Below are 27,628 nucleotides of genomic sequence, written 5' to 3' on the forward strand. Positions count from 1 at the left end.
CAGGTAAGGAACAAAGTATGCGCCTAGGGAGAGAACAGAGAAGTAACCGGCTTCTCACAGACAAGGAACAGACTAGGCGTTCCAATTTACATTCTACCAACAGTCGCCTGGCTGTTGTCACTCGGACAAGGAACAGGGAACTAACAGCCTAAAAAAACAGGCAAGGAACAGACAGCGAACAGTCCCCCACCTGTTCACTGGCTGTGATCCAACAAGTAAGGAACAGAGAATGCCGCTTCCTTAACAGGGAGGGAACAGACAAGTAACCCTTTTCTCACAGACAAGGAACAGACAAGGCATTCCAATTTACATTCTACGAACAGTCTCCTGCCTGTTCTCTCTTGGTCAAGGAACACGGAACGAACAGCCATGGCTGTTCAGTTGCAACTGAACAGATAATGAACAGGCGTTATTGTTGCAGAAATCAACAGGGTACCTGTATTTTAATTCTTATGATAAATGACCTTAACAATCAACTGTGCTCTCACAAGAGTGAACAAACAAACTCGTTTAAAATTTACCTTCATCCCCGTAATTTGCACAAAATGACAGGGGATTACAATAAAAAAAACTAGAAACGAACAATTCTAAAATAATTTTACCTTGCAATAATGTTAATTAAATGTGATAATATATCTATTAGCACTTATTGCCCATGCATACATTTTGCCTCCATTGTGAAGTGTCGACCCTGGCGGGAAGTTGTTTTCCATGCTAACTTGTCTCTTGAAAATTGTAATGTTCTATTGTTTCCCATTTGGGATGACTATTGATGCCATATCAAATGCAGAATGCTTTCCAATAGTATGTGTGAAACGCAAGGAAGACGAGTGTAGGATATAGGTTCCCGATCAACTCGGACTGAATCTGTTCCCAATGCCGCCAATCTGACTGTGTAAGTAACCAGGAAGTGCTGAGAAGAGTGGCAGAAAAGAGAAGTCTTCTAAATACCTTAAGGAGAAAACGGGACAACTTCGTTGGCCACATTATGAGACATGATGGCCTGATGAAAACAATCGTAGAAGGACAGGTGGATGGGAAGAAGGGCAAGGGACGGCCCCGAATGAGTTACGTAGGACAAAGGGTTATAAAGGATGTAAAAGAGAAGAAACACATCGCTATGAAAAGGTATAAGAGAGAGGAATGGAGAGCTGCATCAAACCAATCTTAGATTTAGTGACTTGTGATGATGATTACAATGTGTACCTTTGCCTCATGCAATTAAATAGCGCATCAACTTCCAAGTTTCATCTCAGGAGCGAGGATATTGACTTTTGCCAGAATGCTAATTGTAAGTCTCCGTCGTATTTTGACATTTATTTCCTTGCGTAAAATGCTTAAATGATGTCAGAAATATGCCGCCTTTGGTCTTATTCTTAGTACATGCACATTACTAATATTTCAATCCAATATAGGTGTATTATCAATTGCCGAAAGTCATTGTTAGACAACTTTTGGGTTAATAGATGACTCATGCAGCGGTTGACCTCCCAAAATGGGGAACTTTGAAGCAGGTAGGCAGAAAAAGGTCAGTGGGGGAGAAAGAAGGAAGGCTGAAACACGATTGTATTGTTCTCCTGTAACTTGATATTTTATCTTGAAGCTTTTCATTCATGGTCTTCCTAATATGAACCCTGCGCGAGCTGGGGCCTTTTGTTTGATTTCAAAGAGGAGGAGAGCTTCGGAGGAGGGGCCGAGGGCTGATGGATGGAGGGGGTAGCAGATTTTGGGAATTGTGCTACATAGTTACTGTCCCACGGCACTAAATTTCTCCTGGTGGGGGAAACCTGGGATTTTGGGATTTTATCACCTGATCATTTTCAGTTCCCCATGTCGAACTCTTTTCACCGCTGTAATCTGCGAATTTGATGTAGTTTGTCAACTTGCCTGTAACGGTGCTGCATGCACCAACCGACTAGAGTTCTCTACATTTTTCAGAGTCAACTACCAATGATGTGCGTGCGACAATGTATGGTGGGAAATTCAAAGTATTCGAGGTAATCGAGAGCGTACTTTAAGCATAATTATTCGAGATCTCGAATATCGAATACTTTCTAGTATTCGATGTAATCGAGTATTCGTGGGTACTATTCGCACATCCCTAGTTAAGAATCCTCCTCTATTATGTTTTTTGAAAGGAAAATCCATAAATTCTCCATTACTGTCCTAATATATCGGCCTTAACATGCATATTTATCAAAAATTTACGTAGACCAATATTTTTTTCTAATCAATTGAAAGTACTGAGATAGATCCAGTTAGCCAAAATAGTTGTGGAAGTGCTCAAACGGGATTTGACATGTGGTGATCCAGTTGCCTCTAAGTCATGGGGTAACTGGGGCCAACTGAGACATGAAAATAATATTAATATAAAATATTGGTAACTGGTAGAAATTACATTCAAGTAACATGATGCACTAGTCTGATTATTGATAAATCATAATGTGTTTTTTTTAGCCATCCACTGGTGTTATCTGTCCAAAAAAAAGTATTTGAAAATTATATTGTACTATCAAATTGAAAAACTATGCCCCAGTTACCCCTGAGCACCTTATAAGATGTACAAACATAGCATTGATAGAAAGTGATATTCAAAATGTTTCACTCACTTAACACAATCAGGTAATGCATCTTCCAAAGTTAACACACCGGTTGTTAAATCAACGGAAATCCCCACTCCATATTGTAGAGATTTTACACTTCCTTTGACGAGTCCATGATGTAGTTCGCCCCTCATAAAGGTGGTGTTGAAGGAATAAATGTACTATGGAAATAAAATTAGAATTTTTTAGTCAAATTACAGAACAATGCAAATTTTAAGCATTGAAACATAAAAAGTGTTTTCATGCTTCAATTTATCTTTTCTCAAAATCTAAAAATAAGCACCATCAATATCTACTCAAGTGTACCAGCTTTCATTATATGTATCTAAGAAGTATCATGGAGGAGTAGTCCTCTCTGGTGGTACTAAAATATGCTAACTTCCAGTATTACATTAGACTATCGTTATTATGAAGTTCACAGGATTGAATAAATGGGTGAAGGCATTACTTCATGGTAATCGCAAATGCTAAAAATGGTAAATGAGACAACATGGTACTTTTCATGCAGCTTTATAAGTAGATACTCTGATCAATTTCAATGAGTAAGAGTCATTATCTAAGGGAGGGGGTAACCAACTCTACTCTTCATATCGGAGGGGGGTGCTTTCAATTTGACTCTTGTCTCCCCCTTGAAAATGATGCTTACTCAATTAAACCAATCAGGGTACCAACGAATGAAGCTATGCTGTATGGCTAAGCCATACAGACCACAACGGATGCACTCCATTTAATTGGGTTCAAAATCTGCACATTAGTGAAGAGCAACATTTAAGCTTACAGACATATCTTCCTCGAGGCTGACAGAGGCAGCAAAGACAACGGACCCATTGGTGAACTCCACAAGTTTAATCCATGTGACGTTGAACTTGAACGAGTTGTTATACCGTCCATTGGTGAGGGACATGGGTGCATGGCGCCTTGTGGATGACTTGTCCTAAGCAATAAAATACGAAAAATGAGTGGAGACAAATCAGATACATGCATTATAATAATAATGTATACTGTTCAGCACTGGAACCAATCATGCCAGTGGCATTGTGAGGGGGAGGTCTGGGGGTCTGGACCTCCCCCCCCCCCCCCCCCCAAGTATAAAAAAACAACTTTTTTTCTTTATAAAAGAAAACAAAATATTGAAAAAGCATGAATTTACAAAAGATTTCTTTGACAAATGAAGCTTTTTTGATCATGAAAAGTATTGAAATTATGTAAGATTTTACACTTTCCCGGCGAACAACATGTAAACCTCTTCTCGGGATACCTCGCGGGTAAGATTATATGAGAGCAGCGATGTTGCTGGTAAAAGATCCAATTGGCCTTATGACTCGTGGAGTTTATAAAATCCCATGTGAGTGTGGTAATGTATATGTGGGGGAGACTGGGCGAACAATATCTACTCCTCTCAAAGAACATCAAAGGCATTTCTGACTTGGTCAACCGGAAAAGTCAGCCATAGTTGAGCATAGCCTGGATGAGGACCATAAAATACGGTGGGATGACACCAGAGTTTAATGGTGATCAAATTAATTCTGGGATCGTTTAACCAAAGAGGCGATTGAAATAAGACTTGAGAATAAGAATGTAAGAAGAGACACCGGATTTTTGATTAGCAGCTCTTGGAATAGAACCCTTAAAAGAGTTATGCTTGCCAGAGCTAAGTCTACGCTGGTCCACGGTCCTCCGCGACAACAATTGGGACTCGACCAATCCGGCGCCTCCTAATACTGAGCTTCAACGGTCACTTCAAATTTTCTATCAGTAACCGTGAGAATGGGTAGCGAGTCGGTACCCGAAACGTCGGCGCTCTCATATAATCTTACCCGTGCGGTATCTCGAAAAGAGTTTTTACGCATTGAAATTAGTTTAAAACCCTCTACTTAGTGCTCTGTATTTAAAAAATTTTCCACCCTGGTTAGTGACCCCTCCACTCCCCCCGAACAAAATTCCTGGCTTTGCCACTGATTCATGATGTGTGGTGTTTTTTCAGGCAGTCCATTGTAATTTTCGTCTGGTGTACTTTCTGTGAGGGGTTATTATTATTATTGTAATTGGGGAGACCTACAATCAATGGCACAAGGAGGGGTGCAGCAATCCCTCAGAAAGCCGTAAAACTCACCCTTTTTGAACCATTTATCCTAAAAGTTTTCTGAGGGAGGGCACCCACACCTCCCTTATTCCATAACCCCCAGTAATAGTTGCTCCTAAAACCCCCCTAACCTTAATTCCTAGCTGCATGCTAGGGGGGATCGGAAAAATTGATTTTTTTTTCAAATCCATCCGGCCCAATGAAAAAGAGTTGTGGGACTGATAAAAAATGTCTGAAAAATTTGAGACCTTTAGGTGAACCCTGAGCTGACCCCTGCTAAAATACTATTTAGGGAGGGGAGGGTCACAAATCAAAAATATATAATATTTTATGGCCACACCCTAGAGATTATGCCAAGTTACGGCCCTTTATGTATGAAATTTTTACTCTAAAGGGCCATAACTCGGCAAAATCTTTAGGAAATGACCGTAAAATGCAAATGATGGAGAAAATTATAGCAATGAATGATCTGAAATTGACGCACAATCAGGGGTGTCATGGTGCCGAAATGCCGTTCCAGCACCAGTTAACAAAAGACATTATAGTCAACTTACACTTTTATCAATTTTGTTGCCTCCAAATTTCTAATATATACATACGAAACCAAAACAAAAAATTTGCAATAAAATGTAAATGATAACTTGTAATAAGAGAACACGCATAGTAATATTTCAGTTCCAAAAAATGTATGTATAGGGAAGTGCGTTCCGGCACTGCTAATTTTACCATGACGTCACTGTGCACTATTGTTGAACCACTGCTAAATCTAGGACACCGTGATTGGATGGACAATGCTTATAGTTCTCCTGATTGTGCAAAACTATTGAAATATTAATACAAGACTAACAGAGTTGAGAAGTTGAGGTTAAACCAAAGGATGTCCCAAAATATGAAATCTTCAGATGGATGAAATATGTGGGCAACATTGCGGGCCTGATTTTGTTTTCAAATAGAGGGACAAAAAAATTGTCTCCATGATCTCTGCATTCTGCAATGACAAAATGGCAACAGTATTGAAAGGCAATAAAGAGAATCCGAAGTGTTTTTGCGTGTTGCATTATAATAAATTCTTGGGTGGGGTGGATCTCAAGGACTTCCCTATTGGAAAAAATCAGCCGATTCCATTGAAAATTCCAATTGAAATCAATTGAAAATGCCAATTATCAATGGAATTTCCTTGTTTTCAATGGAATATCCAAAAATTCCATTGGATTTTCAAATTTACAACTGAAAATACGAATATTCCATTGAATATTAGGAAATTCAATGGAATTCGAAGAAAAGATACAATTGAATTTACAAGTATTCCATTGGATTCTCAAATTTTCAATGGAATTCCCAAATATCCTATTGAAATCTCAAATACTCCATTGAAATCTCAAATACTCAATTGAAATCAAAAATACCGTTATACCGTTATTCATATGTTTACGTGCACATGGTTGACTGGGTTGTGGTCAGTTGTGGTTAATTTTTTGCTTGTGGAGAAAAGACTATTTCGTATCGTTGTTATTTAACCTGTGCTTGATCCCCACAGCGTTGTTTTAGGTCATTCGTGTGTTTCTTCCGTGATATATAGTGGAAGTCTTGATGTGATTGTTGTGCTGTAGTGTGTTCATTTAGTAATGTATCGTTTGCCTTCAGTTTTTTGACTGGTTATACTAACGTTTGTGTTTAAAATGTAAGCATATTTATTAGAGATGGGTCGAATAGTAGATTTCTCGAATTCGAATATCGAATTCGAATATTAAATCATTGCTCGAATATTCGAATACCTCGAATTTCAAATACCTCGAATACTAAATGATGAATGCTGGAATGTTTGACTCGGTTGCCTATGCAGCAGGCAACACAAGATTTTGGGGAGTAATTTTGATTTCCTTTAAATGATTCAAACAGGAATTTAGCTCATTAATGAATATTTTAATTTTATGGAAACAATTGGGCATATAATTAATTCAACTAACATCGCTTTACCCCCACTCCTGCTGCCAAGTGCTAGCTGACAATCTGAGGCATTTTGCAAAATACAAGCTCTTTTCCACCAGATTTTCTTCAATTATTTTTAGTCCATCTTTGAGTGTTCTCACGAGATAAGAAGATGAATTGGAATTGCTATCAGGGAGAAACCAAATATTCTGGGAAAATATCCCTTTGTCTGGGACTGTAACAATAAAGATTTATAGCACCACTCATAAATTGTAACTTGATATATGTTTTCGGAAAAAAATACCGCATCAACTTCCGAGAAGCTCTGCTGCTCATATCGAGTTTTGCCAGAATGCTAAGTCTCCGTCGTATTTTGACATTTATTTCTTTGCGTAAAATGCATAAATAAACTCAGAAATACGTCGCGTTTGGTCTTATTCTTTTTGAAATTACGCGCACATTACTAATATTTCAATTCAATAAAGGTGTAACATCAATTGACGAAAGTCATTCTTAGACACCTTTTGTGCTAATAGATGACTCATGCAGCGGTTGACCTCCACAGAAATGGGGAACTTCGAAGCTGGTAGGAAAAAAAGGTCAGTGGGGGAGAAAAGGGAGGGCCCGAAACACGTTTCTATTGTTCTCGTGTAACTTGGTATTTTTTCGAAGCTAAGGTCTTCGTAATATGATCCCTGCGCGAGCTGTGACCTTTTTTTTATTTCGAAGAAGAGGAAAGCCTCAGAGGGGGGGGGACTAGTGCTGAATGGAGAGGGATACCGGATCTTGGGAAATGCGCTAATGTAAGTATCCCACGGTACTCACACAGCAGTTGACCTCCAGAAATGGGGAACTTCGAAGCAGGTAGCCAGAAAAAGGTCAGTGGGTGAGAAAAGGGGGGAGGGCGTGAAACACGTTTTTATTGTTCTCGTAACTCGATATTTTTTTCGAAGCAGGGGTCTTCGTAATGCGATCCCTGCGCGAGCTGGGACCTTTTGTTTGATTTCGGAGAAGAGGAAAGCGTCAGAGTGGGTGAGGCGAGTGCTGAATGGAGGGGGATAGCGGATCGTGGGAAATGCCCTAAGGTTGCTATCCCACGGCACTGAGGTTCTCCTGGTGGGGGGAATCGGGGATTTTCGGATTTTTTCACCCGACCATTTTCGGTTCCCCTCGTCGAACTCTTTTCACCGCTAAAATCCTCGAATTTGATGTAATTCGTCAACTTGCGTAAAACGGCGCTGCGAGCACTAAATGACTACAGTTCTCTACATTTTTCCGAGTCAACTACCAACGACGTGCGTGCGACAGTGTATGACGCGAAATTCAAAGTATTCGAGGTATTCGAGGCGGTACTTTTCGCATAACTATTCGAAACCTCGAATATCGAATACTTTCTAGTATACGAGGTATTCGAGTATTCGCGGATACTATTCGCACATCCCTAATATTTATATAACTTAATTATGCGTACGTGCGTTACGTCGCCGACAAAAAACTACTAGCATTGTCAGAATAGTGTGTATCACGCAGGTTTGTTTGTGTGAAGTGAAATTCCCGTGTTCTTGTATAAACATGAGTGACATGTTTCTGTTGTGAAAAACAAGTTATGTTGGCTTCATGTCAAACCAGAAGTATATTTATCAGTATTTTAAAAAAGCCTTTCTTAGATAAAGAGGTGTGAGATATTTGTTGGTGAAGTTGTTATCGCTAATCGCGGAAAAACGTCTTCTTTTCGACAACTATTCAACGTTGTTTGAACTGGTAAAAGATGTGGCTCTCATGGTATAGTTGTTGTTCTGATAATCATGGCAAAACTATACAGATTTTCGATAACTATTCATGATTGTGAGAAGTGATGTAAGATGTAGAAAAGCCCAATTAAAGTTTTCATGACACTGCTTCTAAAAATATTTCAACTTTAATTTTTGTTCATATGTTTTATTTATTCAGAATTCGGGATTCGTGAAATTTAGATGTTAAGTAAATTCTACCTAATAATAAGTTTACCATATTGGATGCATTAATGTATTTGTAATTTTTTCAATTGAACTGTTCCATTGAAAAGTGACAAATTTCAATGGATTTTTTTTTCAATTGTAAAAATTTTCATTTGAACTGTTCCATTGAAAATTTTTCAATTGAACTGTTCCATTGAAATTTGTCACTTTTCAATGGAACATTTCAATTGAATTTTTTCCCATGATTTTTTCCAATAGGGTTGTCATTGCATTCATACCTAATGGAAAGAAAACGCCACAAAAAGTGGTATATGAAGTTACACCCATGTCTCGTATAGCGCAAGGGATGCGTTCCTTGGGGTCTTTGCGCTATACGAATTTGCGTTATACGAGAGCGTTTTAACATAGGGAAGATAGGGATGCGTTCCTGGTAGCATAGGTCTTGGGTATTGAATTTCCTCTAAAACATCTATATTCCCATAAAAAGCCTTAGAAAACATTATTTCTATAAATATTTATAGTTAAAAACATCTTTAAAGATAGTATTCACGCATTCAAAGACTTTTATTCACGTTAAAAAAAATTCTTGCGTGCTTTCGAAATTCCGTCCTGTCGTGCGGGTGGGCTAACATCTGCTATCTCAGGGGATCGTAATGCGTTGCCGGCAGTTGATGATTTTTCAAACTAGTCTAAAAACAACTATTGTGTCACCCAGGCCCTTTTGTCGCTCATCAAAATGGCAGGAAAATGCTACTTTAAATGCCATTTCATAGCTAGCGGAGTTTATGAATGATAAATCATTTTAATTTGAAGTCCTCCGAGTCATTAGCAGCTACGTGAAACAGTCTTTAAATGCCTTGAAACCTGACCCAGGTTTTCCTTACCTGAAAATGAATGAACGAGAATGCATTCTTTTCCAAAAGAATATCGTCTCATCTACACTAAAAACTAGTTGAGGGGGAAAGGAGCCACTTTCAATAACAGCTTGGAGTTCATCAGAAAATGTTGTGGTGGCTGCGCTATCAACACTTGCAGATTCACCAGCTGATATCGCCGCACTGAAAATACCTGCTTGCCGTTTAAATTCTGGAACCAACCGTAGCTTTCACTTAATGTCTTGGAGCGATTACCACTCTCGTCTTTTTGTACTGATTCACCATGAACTTTCCGTATGTGTAGACCGCTTGGTTGAAGTTGGTGCGGCTGAGGTCACTGATATTTTAGCTTCGTCTTTATTCAGAATAAGGCATCGTGAGTTTAAACTTCCGCGCAATATCGCTTTGACGCTCTCCATTTTCAAAGCAATTGACCTCTCTCAAGTCCTCTTCTAGGTTAATGGTTTTTCTTGATAAATTCTTGATTTTTCTACACGCATTCCTTTGCCATATTCTCTTGGTTTTTACCCTGTATGGCTCTATCTAAATCACCTTCTTCTGCTGAACTGTATTCCTGAGACGCAGAAGGGCTATGACTGCGGGGAGGGAACGAAGCCATTGTGTTTGAGACTCTATAGCGGACCCTTTTATGAGTTGATGCTATTCATGCGCAACTCGGCCACCGCTCGATTTCTCCCCCGTGAATACCGATGACCTTGAAGGCTTTAGCGCAGACCCTCTACCTGGAAGTCAATCACCCGGTAACCTACGACGGCAAAAATACGTCTCAAACCGTATTGCTGAAAAAAAACTCATTTCCACTAGCCCCACGCTTAATTAACGATCTAAATTATTTATTATCATTCTGTCAAGGAGACGAGATAAATCTTCGGTAGGCCGGCTATCTAGACCCAATGACGAGTAATACTTTTGGCAATTGCGCAGCAATGAATTTCGATTAATATATAAACAAAAAAGAAGATTTGAGGCAAGAAATAATATTAATATGCGTAAATTGATAGAAATTTCGTGTGTACTTAGCGCAAGTTCACGTTTTATCACGAGAGCGTTTAAGATTTTTGATTAGGCTACACTGCGTTGCAATGTTTCCCCGAGGGACGAATTTGCGCTACATCGAAATTGCGCTAATCGAAATTGCGCTATACGAGACATGGGTGTATTTGAGAAACTACTGAATACCGCATTCCTAAATTCATAAGTTATTTACAGGGAATACACCGATAAAAAATTAGCGCATTTATCATTTTGCGTGCAATTAGTCAGGAGAATATTTTTGAAATATGCAACTCCATACACACAGTTTATGCAAGGCTGTCAATCCTTAGAAAATTTAGTACCAAGACTCACTGAGAGACATTTCCTAAGGAGAATCCCTGCATTTGGGAAGATATCAAAGCCCCGAAGAAGGGGCGCAGTTTGTGCTTAGCATGGGAAAAGTTGAGTGTACCGGTGTGAACAATGTGCAGTGGGCTTATGCTTGGAACCATGTCATACAAAGCAGAATTACTAAGATAAATTCATTTGAATATTTCCATACTGGTGGTTAAAACAATAGAACATAAGTAACTATTTGAAATGATTCAGTAATAATAGAACACAGTCAAAGTAATGGGTGAATTCATGAGTTTTCATGTAGGCAAGACGAGTAATCACATAGAAAATATCCAATTGTTTATGAAAATTTTCACTCTTTACCACTGAACTATATAATGTAACTATTTTTAAAAAATGCATGGCATGTTAGAGGCCTCACATCTTAATTGAAACAAAACTTCAAAACTGAAAATTTATCCATTGTGTTCAGAGAACAGGATGTATAAAACAATAAATATTTATTCAAAGAGTTTGAAAAATTATAATATAGTGTCACATTATTTTATTCAAGTACACAAAAATTTTCAACAATATGGATTGTGTATTATGAAAGCTATAAATGTTTGAATGGTGGCATGCCAAAAAGGCGAAGTCATTTAAATCTCATTCAGCTGCTGGGATGGGGTTTAATTAAATGTGCTCCATGCTTCAGGGTATAAGGGACTTGATGTGGGAAAATGTGGAGGATGGAGAACTGTAGGTTATCCAAATTAACCATACTCCAGACAGCACGATTGCTTGTATACAAATTTTAAGCTATTTAAAATAAAATTTTAACCGGTATAGTCCACAAATTTCCACAGGGAAGAATGACGCCTCGGTAGCTTAACTGGCTAAAGCACTCGGCCGGAAATCGAGGGATCCGGGTTCGAATCCCGGTCAAGGCGAATGATTTTTTTCTCTGTGGATTTTTCGCACAATTGTGCATTGCGGGTGACTCCCGTAAAAGTTATCACCGTGGCTAGTCCCGGTATACTTAAAATTCGTTTAAGCTCTTGCACAATTACAAATTGTACTAATGTTTGTAAAGCCATAGTATCACTGCAATAGGCAAATAAAATTTTCTCTCTCACCCTGATGGTCATGAGGAACCTATCATCCTTGAGAATGCCTGTTAGAAGACCTCTTTCCTTCAAATTATTCGTCACTTTGTCACAAACATTTTGTGCAATATGCTTTGCTCCTTCCTCCATCTGCTTCTGAAATGACCTGAAAGAGAATATAAATAGTGTTCATAAGTAAATTATCCACTAGAGAGCACAGCTGAGCAGATGAAAGTTACTTAACCTTTTCCCTACTATACACGTATACACACACACGTATACACGTGTGGACGTTTCCTGACCCAGGAGACGACGGCCGTATATTTACGTGTGAGATTTCCCTGGCCAGGATAATGAAAGGCGTATATATACGTTTTCTAGTTCTCCCCCCTTTAGGACGGTCGCGGGTTTACGTCGCCTTTGTCTCGGGACCCAACCCTGCGGGGTTTAGGATTTACCCTCGGAATCCGGGAGCAGGTACCCGGACCCCTCGTCTTTTATAACCCCTCTTAGTGGTAAGAGACAGCGGTCATATAATTGTTTATCCAGTCAGTTTTTTAAATAAATATTTGTCGATTTCTCATAAAAAATAAACTAAGAATTGAATTAGTTGTCTTTTGAGCAGCGTTTACAATTTTTAAACGAAATTCTACGATAAATATTAACTTATATGTATCTTGAGTTATGTATAAACGTCAACATGGAAATTGTTGCTGCATTAAATGTGTTAATATTGACCTTAGAACTTAGTTTAAAATTTGACACTGCTCAGAATAAAATGAGGAATTCAATTCAAAGTCAACAATTCATGTGCAAGTAACAATTATCCCTTTGCTAAATACATATAAGCAATACATAAGTTGACAGCAAACCAATGCCGCAGGTATGGTCGTAAACCCGGAAAGGAGGGAGAACAACTACTCTCGGAGTCCGAGATAATGCGGAGTCCCAGCGGGAAGGGGTCGAAAAAGGTTCCGCGAGACCCTTCTTAACGATTGTCCTCCAAAAATGCTCCGTACCATGAGAAAGAAGAGTCTCTTGGGGCTCACTCAGTACAGCAGTCATGCTAAGACGAATACTCCGCCGTCTCGAAAGGGTTAAATTGTATTATAGCAGAAATGAGTGAAATGAAGATAAGAAGTTCTTGTTTCTAGTTGTGATTCTATGTTATTCATGTCCAGTCTTATGTATCCAATGTTTATCTGATTTCATGACATAACTGTACATCACTTGAGTCCACTTGCACGAATAAAGTTTGTATGCATGAAACATGTAAATGAAAAGTTCTATGTCATCCGACCAGAAGGGCAATTATTATTATTGTTACTTAAATCACGCAGAGTTTGAAACATACATACTTATTTTGACTCCAGTAGTGAAGGCTAGCATCATACAAAATAGGAATCATTAAAAGTTGTCTTTGCACTACTTTGAAGATCGACGGCACATCATCATGCATTCAACATGAAGATGAAAGTGAAAATTTTGTGCACTAATTCCTCAACGACCAGTGGCAGATACATATTGGGGTGCGGGGATCCCGCTCCAGGGAGTGCGGTCGCGCACTGTGAGGCTTGGAAAATGGGAACACAACGCTCCCGTGAATGCAGCTGGCGTGCGTTGGCTTCCGTTTTACGAAGGGGAATCTAACGGAATTAAAAGCCCAGTATATCCTAGCATTAAGGCTGTAAATCCGATGATATTGCGTCCGATTTTATTTTTTATAAAGATCGTGGAAATATTGAGCGAGAGTGAGAATCATGCACGGATAATTCGCAACACGGATATATCGCAGCCGGATAATCGGGAGTCGGCTGTATTTCAAATTCACATTCAGACACGTCACCACAAGTCAATATTCAAACATTATTATAAATAGAAGTTGAAGCAAAGAGACGTCGGAACACATACATAATAGTAGCTTTGATAGCTCGGTGGTCTGAGCATCTGATGGGAAAGCAGAAATTCCGTGGTTCAATTCTCAGTCAAGGTGAAATTTTATCCTGTGTTTTCGGGCATCATTCCATCTCCACGCCACTGCTGTGTCATCGTCATGTTTTCATGTTCCTGCCTCTTTTTTTGAACTTCTATTTGTAATTATGTTTGTATATAAGGATGCCTCACAACTAATGTAATATATTGTGAGTTTCTTTGTATTTTTGATTTGCTTTTTATGTTTTCCTGACGGGTCCTCTATATGTATATTCATATCTTTTCTGTGACCAATAAAATATTATTATTATTATTATTTGCATGTGGCAACTTGTGTGCAATGTGAATTTGAAATATTCTATACTCTTTATGCATATGTATGTTTGTTGTCATTATTATTATTATTTATGCCTGTGTGTGATTAATCTCAATTTTTACCACCAAATGAAGCTTGTATGAACTTCAGTACTCAGTACGTTGGAATGAATTTTGGGTAGAGCATGTGTAACTCCCAAAAATATATCTAAAAACAAAACAAAAAAAAACTCAAAATGTATTAAAGTCAAACTGTAATGTGACATATCAGAATTATTAGAGAAACATTTAAAAATGTATTTTAACAGAAAAGAGGCATCCCATAAAATAATAAACTTTAAACCACACTTTAGTAAAAAAAATTGAAATTTCTATGGTCACTCATCAATATTTGACCATAAACACAGATTTCCGTTGGTGGTCATTAGCATATTAATGTGGTGAAGAGAAATAGCCCTTTCATTTTAAAAAATTTCAACAAAATATTCCTTATAAATAAAAGCGAACAAACTACGTATAAATCCACCAATTTATTATAATAGCTGCGTTGAAACTAGTAGTACCACATTATAATGTGGTACTACTAGTTTCGATGCAGCGGCATCATCATCAGGTACAAAGGCTACAAAGAAACAAACATCCTTATATATCATGTGGTATCGGGAGGAAGAAGGTAGGTGGAAGGGGTGGCTGGGAAATCTGAGGTATGTGATTGGGCTTTGTGGGAGGGTGGTGAGAGTTGGAAAGGGGCGGGGTGTGGATGACCGCTGGTCGGGAGTAACGGAAGGTTGTTGGTGACTAAGGTAATGACGGAGGTGTTCGTAGAAGTGGGGGGAGGGGAAGGTTATGGGTTGTTGGTTTTTCCGTGAGGTTCAGGGAGGCTATTAGGAGGGGGGAAAGGTTTTCAAAAAGGATATCATTAAGAAGGGGATGTTTCTTGATGAGTCTTCTAATCTCCAACTCTTCTAGCTTGTTCATTCTTCTGCCTTTTTCCTCCCTGTGTAGAATTTTTGGCATGAAATTACTGTTGTGGTCCTCCTCCCACAAGTGCTTAGCAAAGTGGGATTGGGAGAGGTTACAAGTTTGAAAACTCCTCTTGTGTTCCTCCGCTCTCTTCCGGAAAGTGCGGCCCGTTTGTCCGATGTACTCTGCAGATCATGCACCTCCGTCATTACCTTAGTCACCAACAACCTTCCGTTACTCCCGACCAACGGTCTTCCACACCCCGCCCCTCTCCAACTCTCACCACCCTCCCACAACGCCCAATGACACACCTCAGATTTCCCAGCCACCCCTTCCACCTACCTTCTTCCTCCCGATACCACATGATATATAAGGATGTTTGTTTCTTTGTAGCCTTTGTACCTGATGATGACGCCGCTGCGTCGAAACTAGTAGTACCACATAAATAAACTGGTGGATTTATACATATAGTTTGTTCGCTTTTATTTATTAGAATGAACCTCCACAAAGTTGAGCCTGTTACGATAGAGATTAAAATATTTCTTAGCATTGGAAATAAACTATTCATCAAAATTTTTAGAAGTCAAATTTACTGTCTTTCAATAACAAATAATAATGCCTATTAAGCATTTCACATAATAATTGTTACGCATAAAACACAGTGGAACATGAAATACAGTTAATATTATCAAAAAAACTAATTTAACTCACCACATCTCCACTGAGTTTTGTATAAAGTGGACTTCAGTCACTGGTTCCAACAATGGTTGAACTGGAAAAGGATGTCAGATACAAGCATGGATTAGCCAGCATCAGTGGTTTAACAACTGAAAACTTGGTATTCCCAACATAGATATGTCTTGCAAAATGCTTTGCATGAGCTTTTTAGAGACAAAATACAAATTATCCTCCACATTGTATGTCAGATAGGTACATAACATGAATTACCTACTCAAGCAAGTTATATTTTAAATAAAATGCAATTCATACTTCGCCCTACTAGCTTCAGCCAGGCATTAGCATGGTGTGTCAAGAACACAGTAACTGCTGCATTAGTCAGAATGGAACCTCGACCTATCCTTTTCAGGGGGATGGACGAAAATAATTATGAATGCGGGAAAAAGATCAACGGTTGATTGTTTGGCTTGGTTGGCCATGACCCAGGAAACGCAGGATTTTGGCACGTAATTATAGTATTCATCAAAGGATTCAAACAAAATTTTAGCTTATTACAAGAATATTAGTACTTTAACGAAACACTTAGGTCAACATTTTTCGACGCTGAGGTTGATTCGACAAATATCTCTTTCAAATATCCTAACGGAACACCCCACCTAGCTAAAAAATGTTTGAACTCCACTCGGCATTTGCACTGCTATTATGGATTTCTGCCTAATATAAAACTTCTTATCCATCAAATGCCATTTCAAGTACACATATTTACGAGAGCAAAGTGCATAGCATGCCTAAAACAACCGCTTTTGCCAGTGCAGTGATTGGTTGTGAGATGGATCACGTAGACCAAAAATAGTCTATTATTTGAAATGTTCCTTTCTAATAAATATATTTTTCATAAAATTGAGGAAACGTGAAAAGCATGAACAATGTTGCGTTAATAGTCAGCGGCACACCCACCCGATCCTCGGCTTCATCTCACTTCTTGTTTTCACCAGGTATCTCACTCTACCCCCACCCCTACTGTCATGTGCCAGGGGACAACCCGAGGCATTCTGCAATATTCATACCCTTCTTGGCCTGATTCTTTTCTCCATCCTTAATTATTTTCAGTCCATCTTTTAAAGTTCTTACTTGTTTCTCCGTAATGGCCATGGTCCGAAGACGAATAAAAATAAAATTAACAACAATGAAACCTGACTTTATTAAACCCACACAGAGAACACCAAAGTCATCCCATTCTGGAAATTACGGAACCACTCATGCGAGGTGAAGTTCGGAACTGATGCTATCGCATGTGCAGAGCATACTGCAGAGGGTGAAGCATCAAGCATGACCACATAACTGCGCCATGAAATTTTTTGTCATAAAGAGAAGGCAACTTACCCACTCATTTCTAAGTAGCGTAGCACCAGATAAGCAGATGAATTCGAATTGCTAGTAGGGAGAGCCAAAATATCCTGAGATGATATCCCTTAGTCAGTAACTCTGACAAATGACTTCTAGTATAGCTTGTAAAAATTAACCTGATGTCCTGTTTTCGGAAAAAAATGCCACATCAACTGCCGAGAAGCTCAGCTGCAAGGATATCAAGTTTTGCCAGAAATTGCTGACACATTTTTCCAACTGTTTCCTTGCTTAAAATTCTTAAATAATGTTACCCAGACGGCACAGGAAGTTTTCGTACCTGAATACGAGGGTGGACCATCAAGATACAAAAATCGCGCTTAGGAAGTTACTAAAAAGGTTTTGTTTCTTTATTTCCTATAATGACGAAAAAAGATGCAAGAGGACTGGCAAATTCATATGCATCGATAAAATTGTATCTCCTCGATAAAACTGTATTCGGTCTGGGACTATTTTCTTTCGCGGGTGGTGCCATCTGGTGCCATCGTGCCATATCCTCCTAGAAAGATCACATGTCTTCACAAGCTAGCACAAGCCGTTGGAGATCGCGACGTTTAAGTAACGTCTTACCACATTTCAGGGATTTTTGTGGTTAAGTTTGTGAAAAATAGAGTGTCTGGTAATAGTGAAGTTTCCCTTATTCTTTAATTTCATTCACTGGGCTTCAGAAACGTGTTTGTGAGATATTTTTGTTAAAAATGCCTTTCGTGTGTTTATTGTCGGGATGACGTAATGGAAACTCCGGGACATGGTTCAAGGTTTTAGCTTTCCAAAAGATCCTGAGTTGAAGAAGAAGTGCATTTGGGCGATAAGAAGAAAACATTTCACCCCTACGAAAAGCTGTGAGGTATGTACTCTTTCTCGCTGTAATTATTTGGATGTAATTTTAAGTTAGAAGTGGCTTCGGGATGTTGATGCATCAACATCCCGAACTATTCAGCACTATAGTACTATTCAGTACTAAAAATTGTGATTGAAAATATTGTAGCAGCAATTCTTTTGAAAATTCTTGCATTTTAGTTGTCTTTTTTGTATTAATTCATTCGGTGAACGTGTGGTTAAAAGGAGAAACTAGGAATAAGCTGCCAAGTTTATAGGATCGAATATTGCTTCTTAGCTTGCCCTATGGTGTATTACACGTCGGCTTTCATCATTTCAAATTATCTTACGCTATAGTGTAAAACAATAAAAATATCAGGCATACAAATATTTACTATATTTACGAGCCTAGTAATTTGATTTCTCATGCAGAAATACCAAAAAATTGGAAATGATTTGACCTAATAAGTTACATGGTATTTTATTATTTATTAATTTTAGGTGTGTGAGCTTCACATCGCACCATTGTGATATCAGAAAGTAATCTGTGGCCTTGGACGAGAAGACGAGGAGAAAATTCTTGCTGAATTGAAGGTGCCCAGATTGGAGGATCGCTTCACTGTTACCTGTCGCCAAGAAGACAGACATTGTGGCAGAAGTGACATATTTGTGGATGTGGATTTGATTTGTGCAAGTTGATGCTGTGATAGTGGACGTTCAGCGGAGAAAGTATTGAAGATAGTTTTTATGTATCGACCAGTCCTCTTTTAAATAATTTTCCATTCGAAAGAGAATAAGAGTAATTGTTTCGCTAATTTAGATGTGGGATAGAAGAGAAAATTGGAAATATTATTGTGGTTGACAATAGAAAATACATAATATATGTATTGTATTTCTGTGTGTTTTTTCTTTCCTGCCTCTTTAAAATTTCTTGTGGTGGTGACTTCATGCAAAGTAAGTATAAAATCGGAGGTGTGATCTAAGAGATACCATGTTTTATTTTACATGTGTTTATGCTGGTGATTTGGCAGGACTTTCATATTTTTAATAGGTTGATGCATTTACTGCAGTGACCTAGAGACTTTTACTCATCCCAAATAATTTTTCAAATACTTTAGTGCCTGATATGGGTAAGTTTTAGTAGCTGAGACTGAACTATACGTTAATTTTTGCTTGCATTTTGATGAATTCGATCATACTAATAGCAGATGTGTCAGCAATCCTGTTTCATCGGCAATTTTTATTTAAAAATTCTATTTCGTCAGGCTTTAGGGTAAGCTTTTTAATGCTCGTGGGCTATGTGATGTCTTATTTAGTGTCAAAACACCTTTTGGGCTAATAGGTGATTCATGCAGCAGTTGACCTCCAGAAACTGGGAAGCAGTTAGGCTGAAAAAGTTCAGTGGGTGAGAAAAGGGGGGGTGGTGAAACACATTTCTGTCGTTCTCGTATAATTCGATATTTTCTTTCGAAGCTCAGGTCTTCAGAATGTGATCCCTTCACGACCTGGGACCTTTTGTTTGATTTTGGAAAAGAGGAAAGCTTCAGAGGGGGGGAGGTGAGTACTGCATGGAGGGAAATAGCGGATCTTGGGAAATGCACTAATGTAACTATCCCACCGCACCGAGCTTCTCCCTATGGTAGTTCCATCTCATGGGAAGATTCAAACTATGTACCTGTCGAGTGGGCATATAGTATCCACCTCCTCATTATGTGTGTTGGGTTACTAGCAAATTAATTATGTAATCATTCAACTTAGAGCAGCAGTTTACTTCATTACCCATTGCTTTATCACCCTTGATAAATTTATGTAGGAGGGGTCGAATAATAATAGCTGGCTATCATAACCCAAGATCCAAAACATTTCTGTACATGTGACATTTTCTGACCATTTTTGGTGAACTAAAAACTATTGTCTGATTCAACAGGTACTCGTGTGTATATATGAAAAGATGGAAGAAGGGGAATTTGAGAGAAGAGAATGTCAAACCAATGATAGGAAGGCTGATTGAGAATAATATTGATTAGAAATGGGAATAAATGAAAATGTTTCAAGTCATCCCATTCATATAAAACAAATATTTGAACAATTATATAGGCACAGTAACATTACTCTTATTCTTACGATATTGTAACTGGACAGGTGGTTTATCCATGCAAGAAGTCAAATCTTCCCCCTCCACCCCTGGCTCAGGGCCTGCGTACGCGTAGGCCAACTTGGGGATGTGGTCTGCCACGTTAATACTCTTGAAGGAGTCCTCTACTATGGTTTGCAAGACAATTTCCACTTGAGGGAAGATGGTTCTACGGTAGAAGTTATTGAAGGCCGAGATCAAGATGATTCTTTGTCTGCCATTTCCCTTGAATGCATCCAATTGGACAGATCCTGCCACATAGCACTTGGTTGATGAAGCCAATACAAACACATGATCACATTCCTGGCTCTCTGAAGATTTTGAAGCAGAAGAGGAATCTGGCCATGTCATGGCCAGGCGACTATATTTATTAAAGAAAAATAAGTTGTTAAAATCCAGCACTACAGTCCACATTAACATCAAACCAAGTAAATTCAATTGCTGACAAGTTAACTTTGAGAAAATTCATATTAAATCAATATTACAGCAACTTTATATAATTCACACTATTTAATTGAATAACTTTACAATAATAATACCTAATACTCTTTATGACGAAACCAAGCAAGGTACAATTAATAGAGAGGAATACACAGAATTGCATGCATAATTCATTTAAAGCAAGACTTAGAGGCATAAATTAATTGCAAGAAGACAAAATATGCATCAATGAATGCTTGTTCTATTTTATGCTTCATAGTTGAGATTGAAAATATTAGATATCTTTTTTATGCTTCATCAGCTGTCAGTTGAGACAGTTGTGGATTTAGGAGGCAACTGGCAACCATAGCTTCTGGAAAAATTAAAATGATGGTAATTTTTTAGGGGGGTCTCTAATGCATATTTTTATTTCACCAACTCAACAAAAAATGTTATAAAATAACCGATGCAAACATCAAAAAGTCACGTTTCTAAATGCATTGGATCCTAGGCACATGCTTGCTACGATAATAATGTAAAATATAAAATCCATTGCTACTTTTTGAGTGATTGCATGCGATTTTCAAGTATTTTAGTTCATTGCTGGCTTTAGAGGCTTTGAAAATTTCGCATGCACTTCAATCAGTAAACTCTACCCTGGAGAGATTATTTTTCTCAGATGAATTTTTAATTTATTTCATTGCCACGCATGCAATACTGTGGATCATCATTATCACTGGTCAACAATCCTAGGATTGGTTTGATGCAGCTCTCCACTCAGTTCTCCTATCAGCTACTCTTTTCACTCCTACGTATTTCTTCTCTTTCACATCTCTCTTTACTTGTTCCATACATTTTGTTCGAGGTCTTCCTTTTCCATTCTTGCCTTCCACCTATCCTTCGACGATTGTCTTCATCAGGCCATCATGTCTCAAGATGTGGCCTATAAGGTTGTTCCCTCTTCTTATTAAGGTTTTCATGAGGCTTCTCTTCTCTCCTACCCTTCTTAGGACTTCCTCGTTACTAAATCGGTCGATCCATTTGATTTTCATCATTCTTCTGTAGCACCACATTTCAAAGGCCTCTATCCTTGCTTTCTCCGCTGCGGTCATTGTCCATGCCTCACTTCCGTATAGGAGCATACTCCAGATGTAGGTTCTTATAAATTGTTTCTTTACTTCCATATTTAAGTTTCCCACTGTAAGCAGGTCTCTCTTTTGGTGGAATGCTCTCTTCGCCTGGGCTATTCTGCTGATAATTTCTTTCTTGCTTCACCCGTCACTAGTTATCTTGCTTCCCAAATAACAGAATTCATCCACCTCCATCAGTTTTTGCCTCCCTATTTTAATGTTGGTCTTGACTTCTTCTCTTCTGCTGCATACTAAGATCTTGGTTTTCTTCGAGCTTATTTTCAGTTGATATCTACTCATTACCCTACCCATATTAACCAGAATATTTTTCAAATCCTTCTCTGTTTCTGCTATAACGGCTATGTCATCGGCAAATCTTAGCATGCTTATTTTTTCTCCATGGATATTCACTCCCAATGCCTTTTCTTTGATTTCCTTAATGGCTTTTTCAATGTAAACGTTGAAAATTACGGGTGACAATGTACAGCCTTGTCGCACTCCTTTCTTAATTCTTGCTTCTTCACAGCTGGGCCCTGATTTTATCACGGCTACTTGGTTTTTGTATAAACTGTGGATGATTCTTCTGTCATTATAAAGAACCTCAATTTCCTTTAGGATTCCAAGCATTGTGCTCCAATCCACGTTGTCAAATGCTTTCTCTAAGTCCACAAACGCAACGAATGTTGGCTTGTTCTTTTCCATTCTCTTTTCTATGAGCAGTCTTAGGGCCAATATTGCTTCCCTAGTGCCTTTGTTTTTTCTGAATCCAAATTGGTCCTCATCCAAGTACTCTTCTGCTTTCCGTTCTATTCTTCTATAGATGATCCTTGTCAGTATCTTTGATGCATGTGTAGTAAGGCTTATGGTCCTAAAATCTTTGCACTTCTCCGCTCTTTTCTTCTTAGGAATAGGTATTATAATGTTCCTCTCGAAATCCTTTGGTATCTCACCTGTCGTATACATTTCACTAATGATTTTGTATAGCTGGTTCAACGTCTTCTCTCCTGAATTTTTGATTAGTTCTGAAGGAATGTCATCAATGCCAGACGCTTTATTTATCCTGAGGTCTCTTACAGCCGCATCAAATTCCGATCTTAAAATTGGGGCTCCCATGTCATCGGCATCCACTTCCCTCTCGTTTTCGATAGCATTCGTTCTGAGGCGACTTCCTTTGTACAAATCTTCCAGATATTCCTTCCATCTCTTCCCTTTTTCTTCGTTTTCAATCAATAGTTCTCCGTTTTTGTCCCTAAGGGTATTACATCTTACGCCCCTTTCCTTAAAGTGGTTCCTCACTATCCTATAAGCGGCCTCTACTTTTCCATTTTAAGATTGTTTTGCACGTCTTCGCAAATGCTTTTCATCCACGTTTCTCTAGCCTTCTGCGCATTACGACATATTTCGTTCCTTATTCTCTTCTGTCCTTCCTCTGTTTTCGCAGCCTGGTATTTTCTTCTTTCTTCAATGAGATCTAATACTTCCTGCGTGATCCATGGTTTTTTCATAACGACTCTTCTTTTACCAAGAACTTCCTCAGCTGCCGCCTGCAGACCACTTCTAATGGTTTTCCAACTCTCTTCCATTGGTTTGTTGGTCGTATCCTCCCCTATTTTATTTTCTACAGCCTCTTTAAAAGCCAGTTGATGCTGAACCTCCCTCATAATCCTGTGGATACAGTAAAGATATCAATCAACCTGATTGTGAATGTTATATTTTGTTGAGTTAATTTATTCATGAATATGTACTAGGAGAAATAATTCTATCTTTCTTTTTTGCTTTTCTCATACTAATAGAGCGGCAACGTTAATGTTTGACTGGTTTGATAATTGAGGTGAAGCAGTACTACTTGCTTGAACTTGTGGGCTGATTGGCAGTGGAACTTAATGTGGGCAATAAAAATACACGTAAGTGGGAACGAATAACTTTTATAACCGTCACATGTTACATCACTCCCGCGACCAGTACCAACCGGTACCACATAAAAAAAATGAGCGGCGCCTTCTCACGCCTGCCAACCTTGCTGGCTGATAGCCGACACAAGCATGAAACCCCAACAATTCCCCTTGTCGGATATCAGAATCAAAACGAACTACAATCGAATAACTCCATCAACTAAAAATAAATGTGCTTCTCACAAACAGAATTATCTTAGTCCCAACTTGGACACAAAATCCTTAGTTTTAACACCAGTTACAGATTTAGTAAACAAGTCGGCCAAGTTATTGTTACTTTGAACATACTCAAAATACACCTTCCCCTTTTCTACACAATCTCTTGCAAAATTGTACTTGACCTCCAAATGTTTTAATTTCTCTGAAGCAATTCTATTTTTACTGAAAGAAATAGCTCCCTGATTATCAGTAAATATTTTACAAGGGGTTCCAGCAAATCTGGATTGTCCCAGTTTCTGGCAACGTGTCCCCATTTTCCGCATTCAAAGCACTTAGACTCACTAGCGTTTATCATCTTATTTCCGTTTATGCCACTTCCTCGCATCTTACTGTTTCCTCCGTAATGGTTTTTCTTCTCCCCCCTGTTATTAGGCTGATTTCTGCTGAATGAATGGCCTTTCGTCGATGTCAATGCTGTCGGTCCTTCCTCTCTCTCTTTCCGATCATTTTCTCTCTGAACCCTCTTCTCTTCCACAAGTAATCTTGCTTTCACAGCTCTAGTTGTAAGGTTCCCCTCCTGCTCCATCGAACGGATTAGCCCTTCGTATTTACTAAGAGGCAATCCCATTAGGAAGATCATACCAATTTGCTTATCGGTAAAAGTTATTCCGCCTTTGCTCACCTTTCTATAAATATCCTGAATTCTCGTCATATACGCCTGCATACTTATATTTTCAGTCTTCTCCACGTTCACCATCTCTTTCATTAGCATGACAGTGTGAAGTAGGGTAAATGTTGCATGGATTTCCTCAAGGGTCTTCCAAGCGCCTCTTGCTCGTTCACAATCACCTATGTCTAGCAGATATTCATCATTAACATGTCTGAAAATATGCGCCAAGGCTCTCCTGTTTGTTTGTGATTGCTCTGCATTCAGCTCTTCCACGTCGTCGAATCCGGGGTCAACCGCATTCCAACAGTTCTTCTCCACTAGTCCCGCTTGTGTACGAACAGCCCACACATAGTTATTATGAATTGATTTAACCTCAAGTAATTATGGTCTTCGCGCACTTTCCCTTCGTTCGCCATTTTCACTCGCTTAACGCCAGCAGCACGAATTCTTCTTCTCAACGTTATATTCTCTCGACTAACACTTGTCTCTCCTTGTCAGTTTGAGGTTGATAGATACACTGGGCTTCCATAACCTGTGGGCTGATTGGCAGTGGAACTTAATGTGGGCAATAAAAATACACATAAGTGGGAACGAATAACTTTTATAACCGTCACATGTTACATCACTCGCGCGACCAGTACCAACCGGTACCACATAAAAAAATGAGCGGCGCCTTCTCATGCCTGCCAACCTTGCTGGCTGATAGCCGACACAAGCATGAAACCCCAACAGAACTAAGTGGGAGTAATCTTAATTTGCAACAAAAACTGTGTAAAGTGAATTCATATTAAGTAAGTTATTCCTGCACGTGATACAATAACCCAGTGAGAAATGGGTGGTGGAGTCCACGTGGAACCCACGTGGAATCCACGTTGAGTGGTGGATATTTGGTGGTGGTGGATATTGAGTGGTTGGACCCACGTGGAATCCACGTTGATTTCAAGTGGATTTGTGGTGATTAGCATTAAATGGTAAACAGAATTTCTAATTTGTGGAACTTAACTCTCTGGTGTGACATTGCGTCATTTATCATCCTGAAACCATGCTAGTTATGTGAAAATGTATCGCACATTCTATTTTTATATAATTCGTGGAAAGGCAGCCATGAGAGCACATGAAAAATCGTAGACACATATATAGAAGGTTTAGCTATAGAGTGGTTGAGGTTTTAATGGTTTTAGGACAGCACCTACTGCTGTTTTAATTTTTCCACCAAATTTCCACGTGGGTTCCACGTTGATTCCACAACCAAAAACACGTGGTATCCACGTTACATTTCCACGTGGGTTCCACGTGGATTCCACCACCCATTTCTTACTGGGAACCTAACTTCCAGTTATGTATGTATATTTCAGATTTGCTTTCGCTCTTTGAGTGAAGCTCTCTCCTCCCCCTCCCCTTCAAACCCTACCACAGAAGGCCTGTAGCCTTTTCTGGTCAATCTGCCCCTTCTTAAAATTTTTGTCTACTATTTATACCCTTCCCAGTGAGAAATGGGTGGTGGAATCCACGTGGTACCCACGTGGAATCCACGTTGAGTGGTGGATATTTGGTGGTGGTGGATATTGAGTGATTGGACCCACGTGGAATCCACGTTGATTTCAAGTGGATTTGTGATGATTAGCATTAAATGTTAAACAGAATTTCTAATTTCTGGAACTTAACTCTCTGGTGACATTGCGTCATTTATCATCCTGAAACCACGCTAGTTATGTGAAAATGTATCGCACATTCTATTTTTATATAACTCGTGAAAAGGCAGCCATGAGAGCACATGAAAAATCGTAGACACATATATAGAAGGTTTAGCTATAGAGTGGTTGAGGTTTTAATGGTTTTAGGACAGCACCTACTGCTGTTTTAATTTTTCCACCAAATTTCCACGTGGGTTCCACGTTGATTCCACGACCAAAAACACGTGGTATCCACGTTACATCTCCACGTGGGTTCCACGTGGATTCCACCACCCATTTCTCACTGGGTTTGGATTGTTTTTGTTTTCAGTGATATTGAACCTTGGCTTGATTAAAAAAAAATAGAAAAAATAGTTTGACTATTTTTCCTAGGGTTTCAGACGATTTTAGAGGGGGTCAATTAAATGACTTTTTGTTGTATTTCATCTTGTTCACTCCAAATGTTTGTATGAGTCAGAAATCTGTGGTCGGAAGTAGGTATTATGGAATAAAGATGAGAGGAAAATAGATGTTCTGACTTTCTGGTAACAAACTTGAATTTCAGATACAATATCAATGAAAAATTGTCTTTTCCAAGTAGTTTAATAGAAAGCAAACGAATTAGCATAACAGTGCATCACCATCAAAAACTATTGTAAAAATATCGAAAGACTCACCCGATTGCTTTTAATTTGAAGTCAACAAGTCGTATAGTCTGATTTAAGACATCTAATTCTATAGACATTGAATAGTGTGCATCATTCACATGCTTCTGGATATGGCCCGTCACATTTTGACAATTCTCCATGATTGTGTAGTTGTAAGCAAACTGAAAGTAAGCACATAAAATCATCAACTCATCACCGTAAAAATAAAGAGCAAGGAAAATTTATAAATTTTGCCTCTTAGTAAGTCACCAACAAAGGCACATCCAGAGATTGGATCGGGTGAGCTTTAGCCCCTCTCTTGTGCATCTAATTTACTCTTAGAGATAAAATGGTAATTTTGTTTGGACCCCAACTACTGCTGCTGGGAGGTTAGCCCCCATGCCCCTCACCTAGTCCCCTTGTCCCTATCCTGGATCTGCAACTGGTCACCAAGATTCCAAAAATTCATTAATATATTTACTAGTGATGGGTCGATTCCAAAATTTTATCGATTCCGATCCCGATTCCGATTCTGACATTTCGATTCCGATTCTACCGATACCGATTCCATCGATTCTGATGCCATAGGCTCCAAGATAAATATCACTTAATTCCAGGCAACAAGAAAACCACTTTAAAAAAATATTACTCTGTGAAAGAGTCAGTTGACAAAAGCATCTTTCATATCATTACTATGTAATTAAAATATAATAGCTAAATTTCAAAACAGAACATACCTGAAAAGTGGTGTTACATGATAGGTATTACTTTAGAATATTGGCACTCATAATATGTCGACAATATATATATATATATCCAAATTACAAGGGAGAGCCCTGAGTACAT

The 27,628-nt window shown here is 38.7% G+C and overlaps 1 protein-coding gene across 1 annotated transcript in view; it reads right to left on the reverse strand.

Annotated features, from left to right (window-relative positions):
- The window catches only part of LOC124161453, a 155,697-nt gene that overhangs the window by 94,320 nt on the left and 33,749 nt on the right, over positions 1–27,628 (reverse strand). The window contains exons 7-12 of the mRNA XM_046537776.1: positions 26,813–26,964; positions 20,122–20,492; positions 15,808–15,868; positions 11,917–12,052; positions 3,382–3,537; positions 2,610–2,764 (exon numbers count right to left, since the gene is read on the reverse strand). Of these exons, the coding sequence (XP_046393732.1) occupies positions 2,610–2,764; positions 3,382–3,537; positions 11,917–12,052; positions 15,808–15,868; positions 20,122–20,492; positions 26,813–26,964 (1,031 nt within the window). The remainder of the gene's footprint in view (positions 1–2,609; positions 2,765–3,381; positions 3,538–11,916; positions 12,053–15,807; positions 15,869–20,121; positions 20,493–26,812; positions 26,965–27,628) is intronic.

This window comes from Ischnura elegans, chromosome 6 (assembly GCF_921293095.1).
Source record: "Ischnura elegans chromosome 6, ioIscEleg1.1, whole genome shotgun sequence".
In the NCBI taxonomy this organism is placed as follows: Eukaryota; Metazoa; Arthropoda; class Insecta; order Odonata; family Coenagrionidae; genus Ischnura; species Ischnura elegans.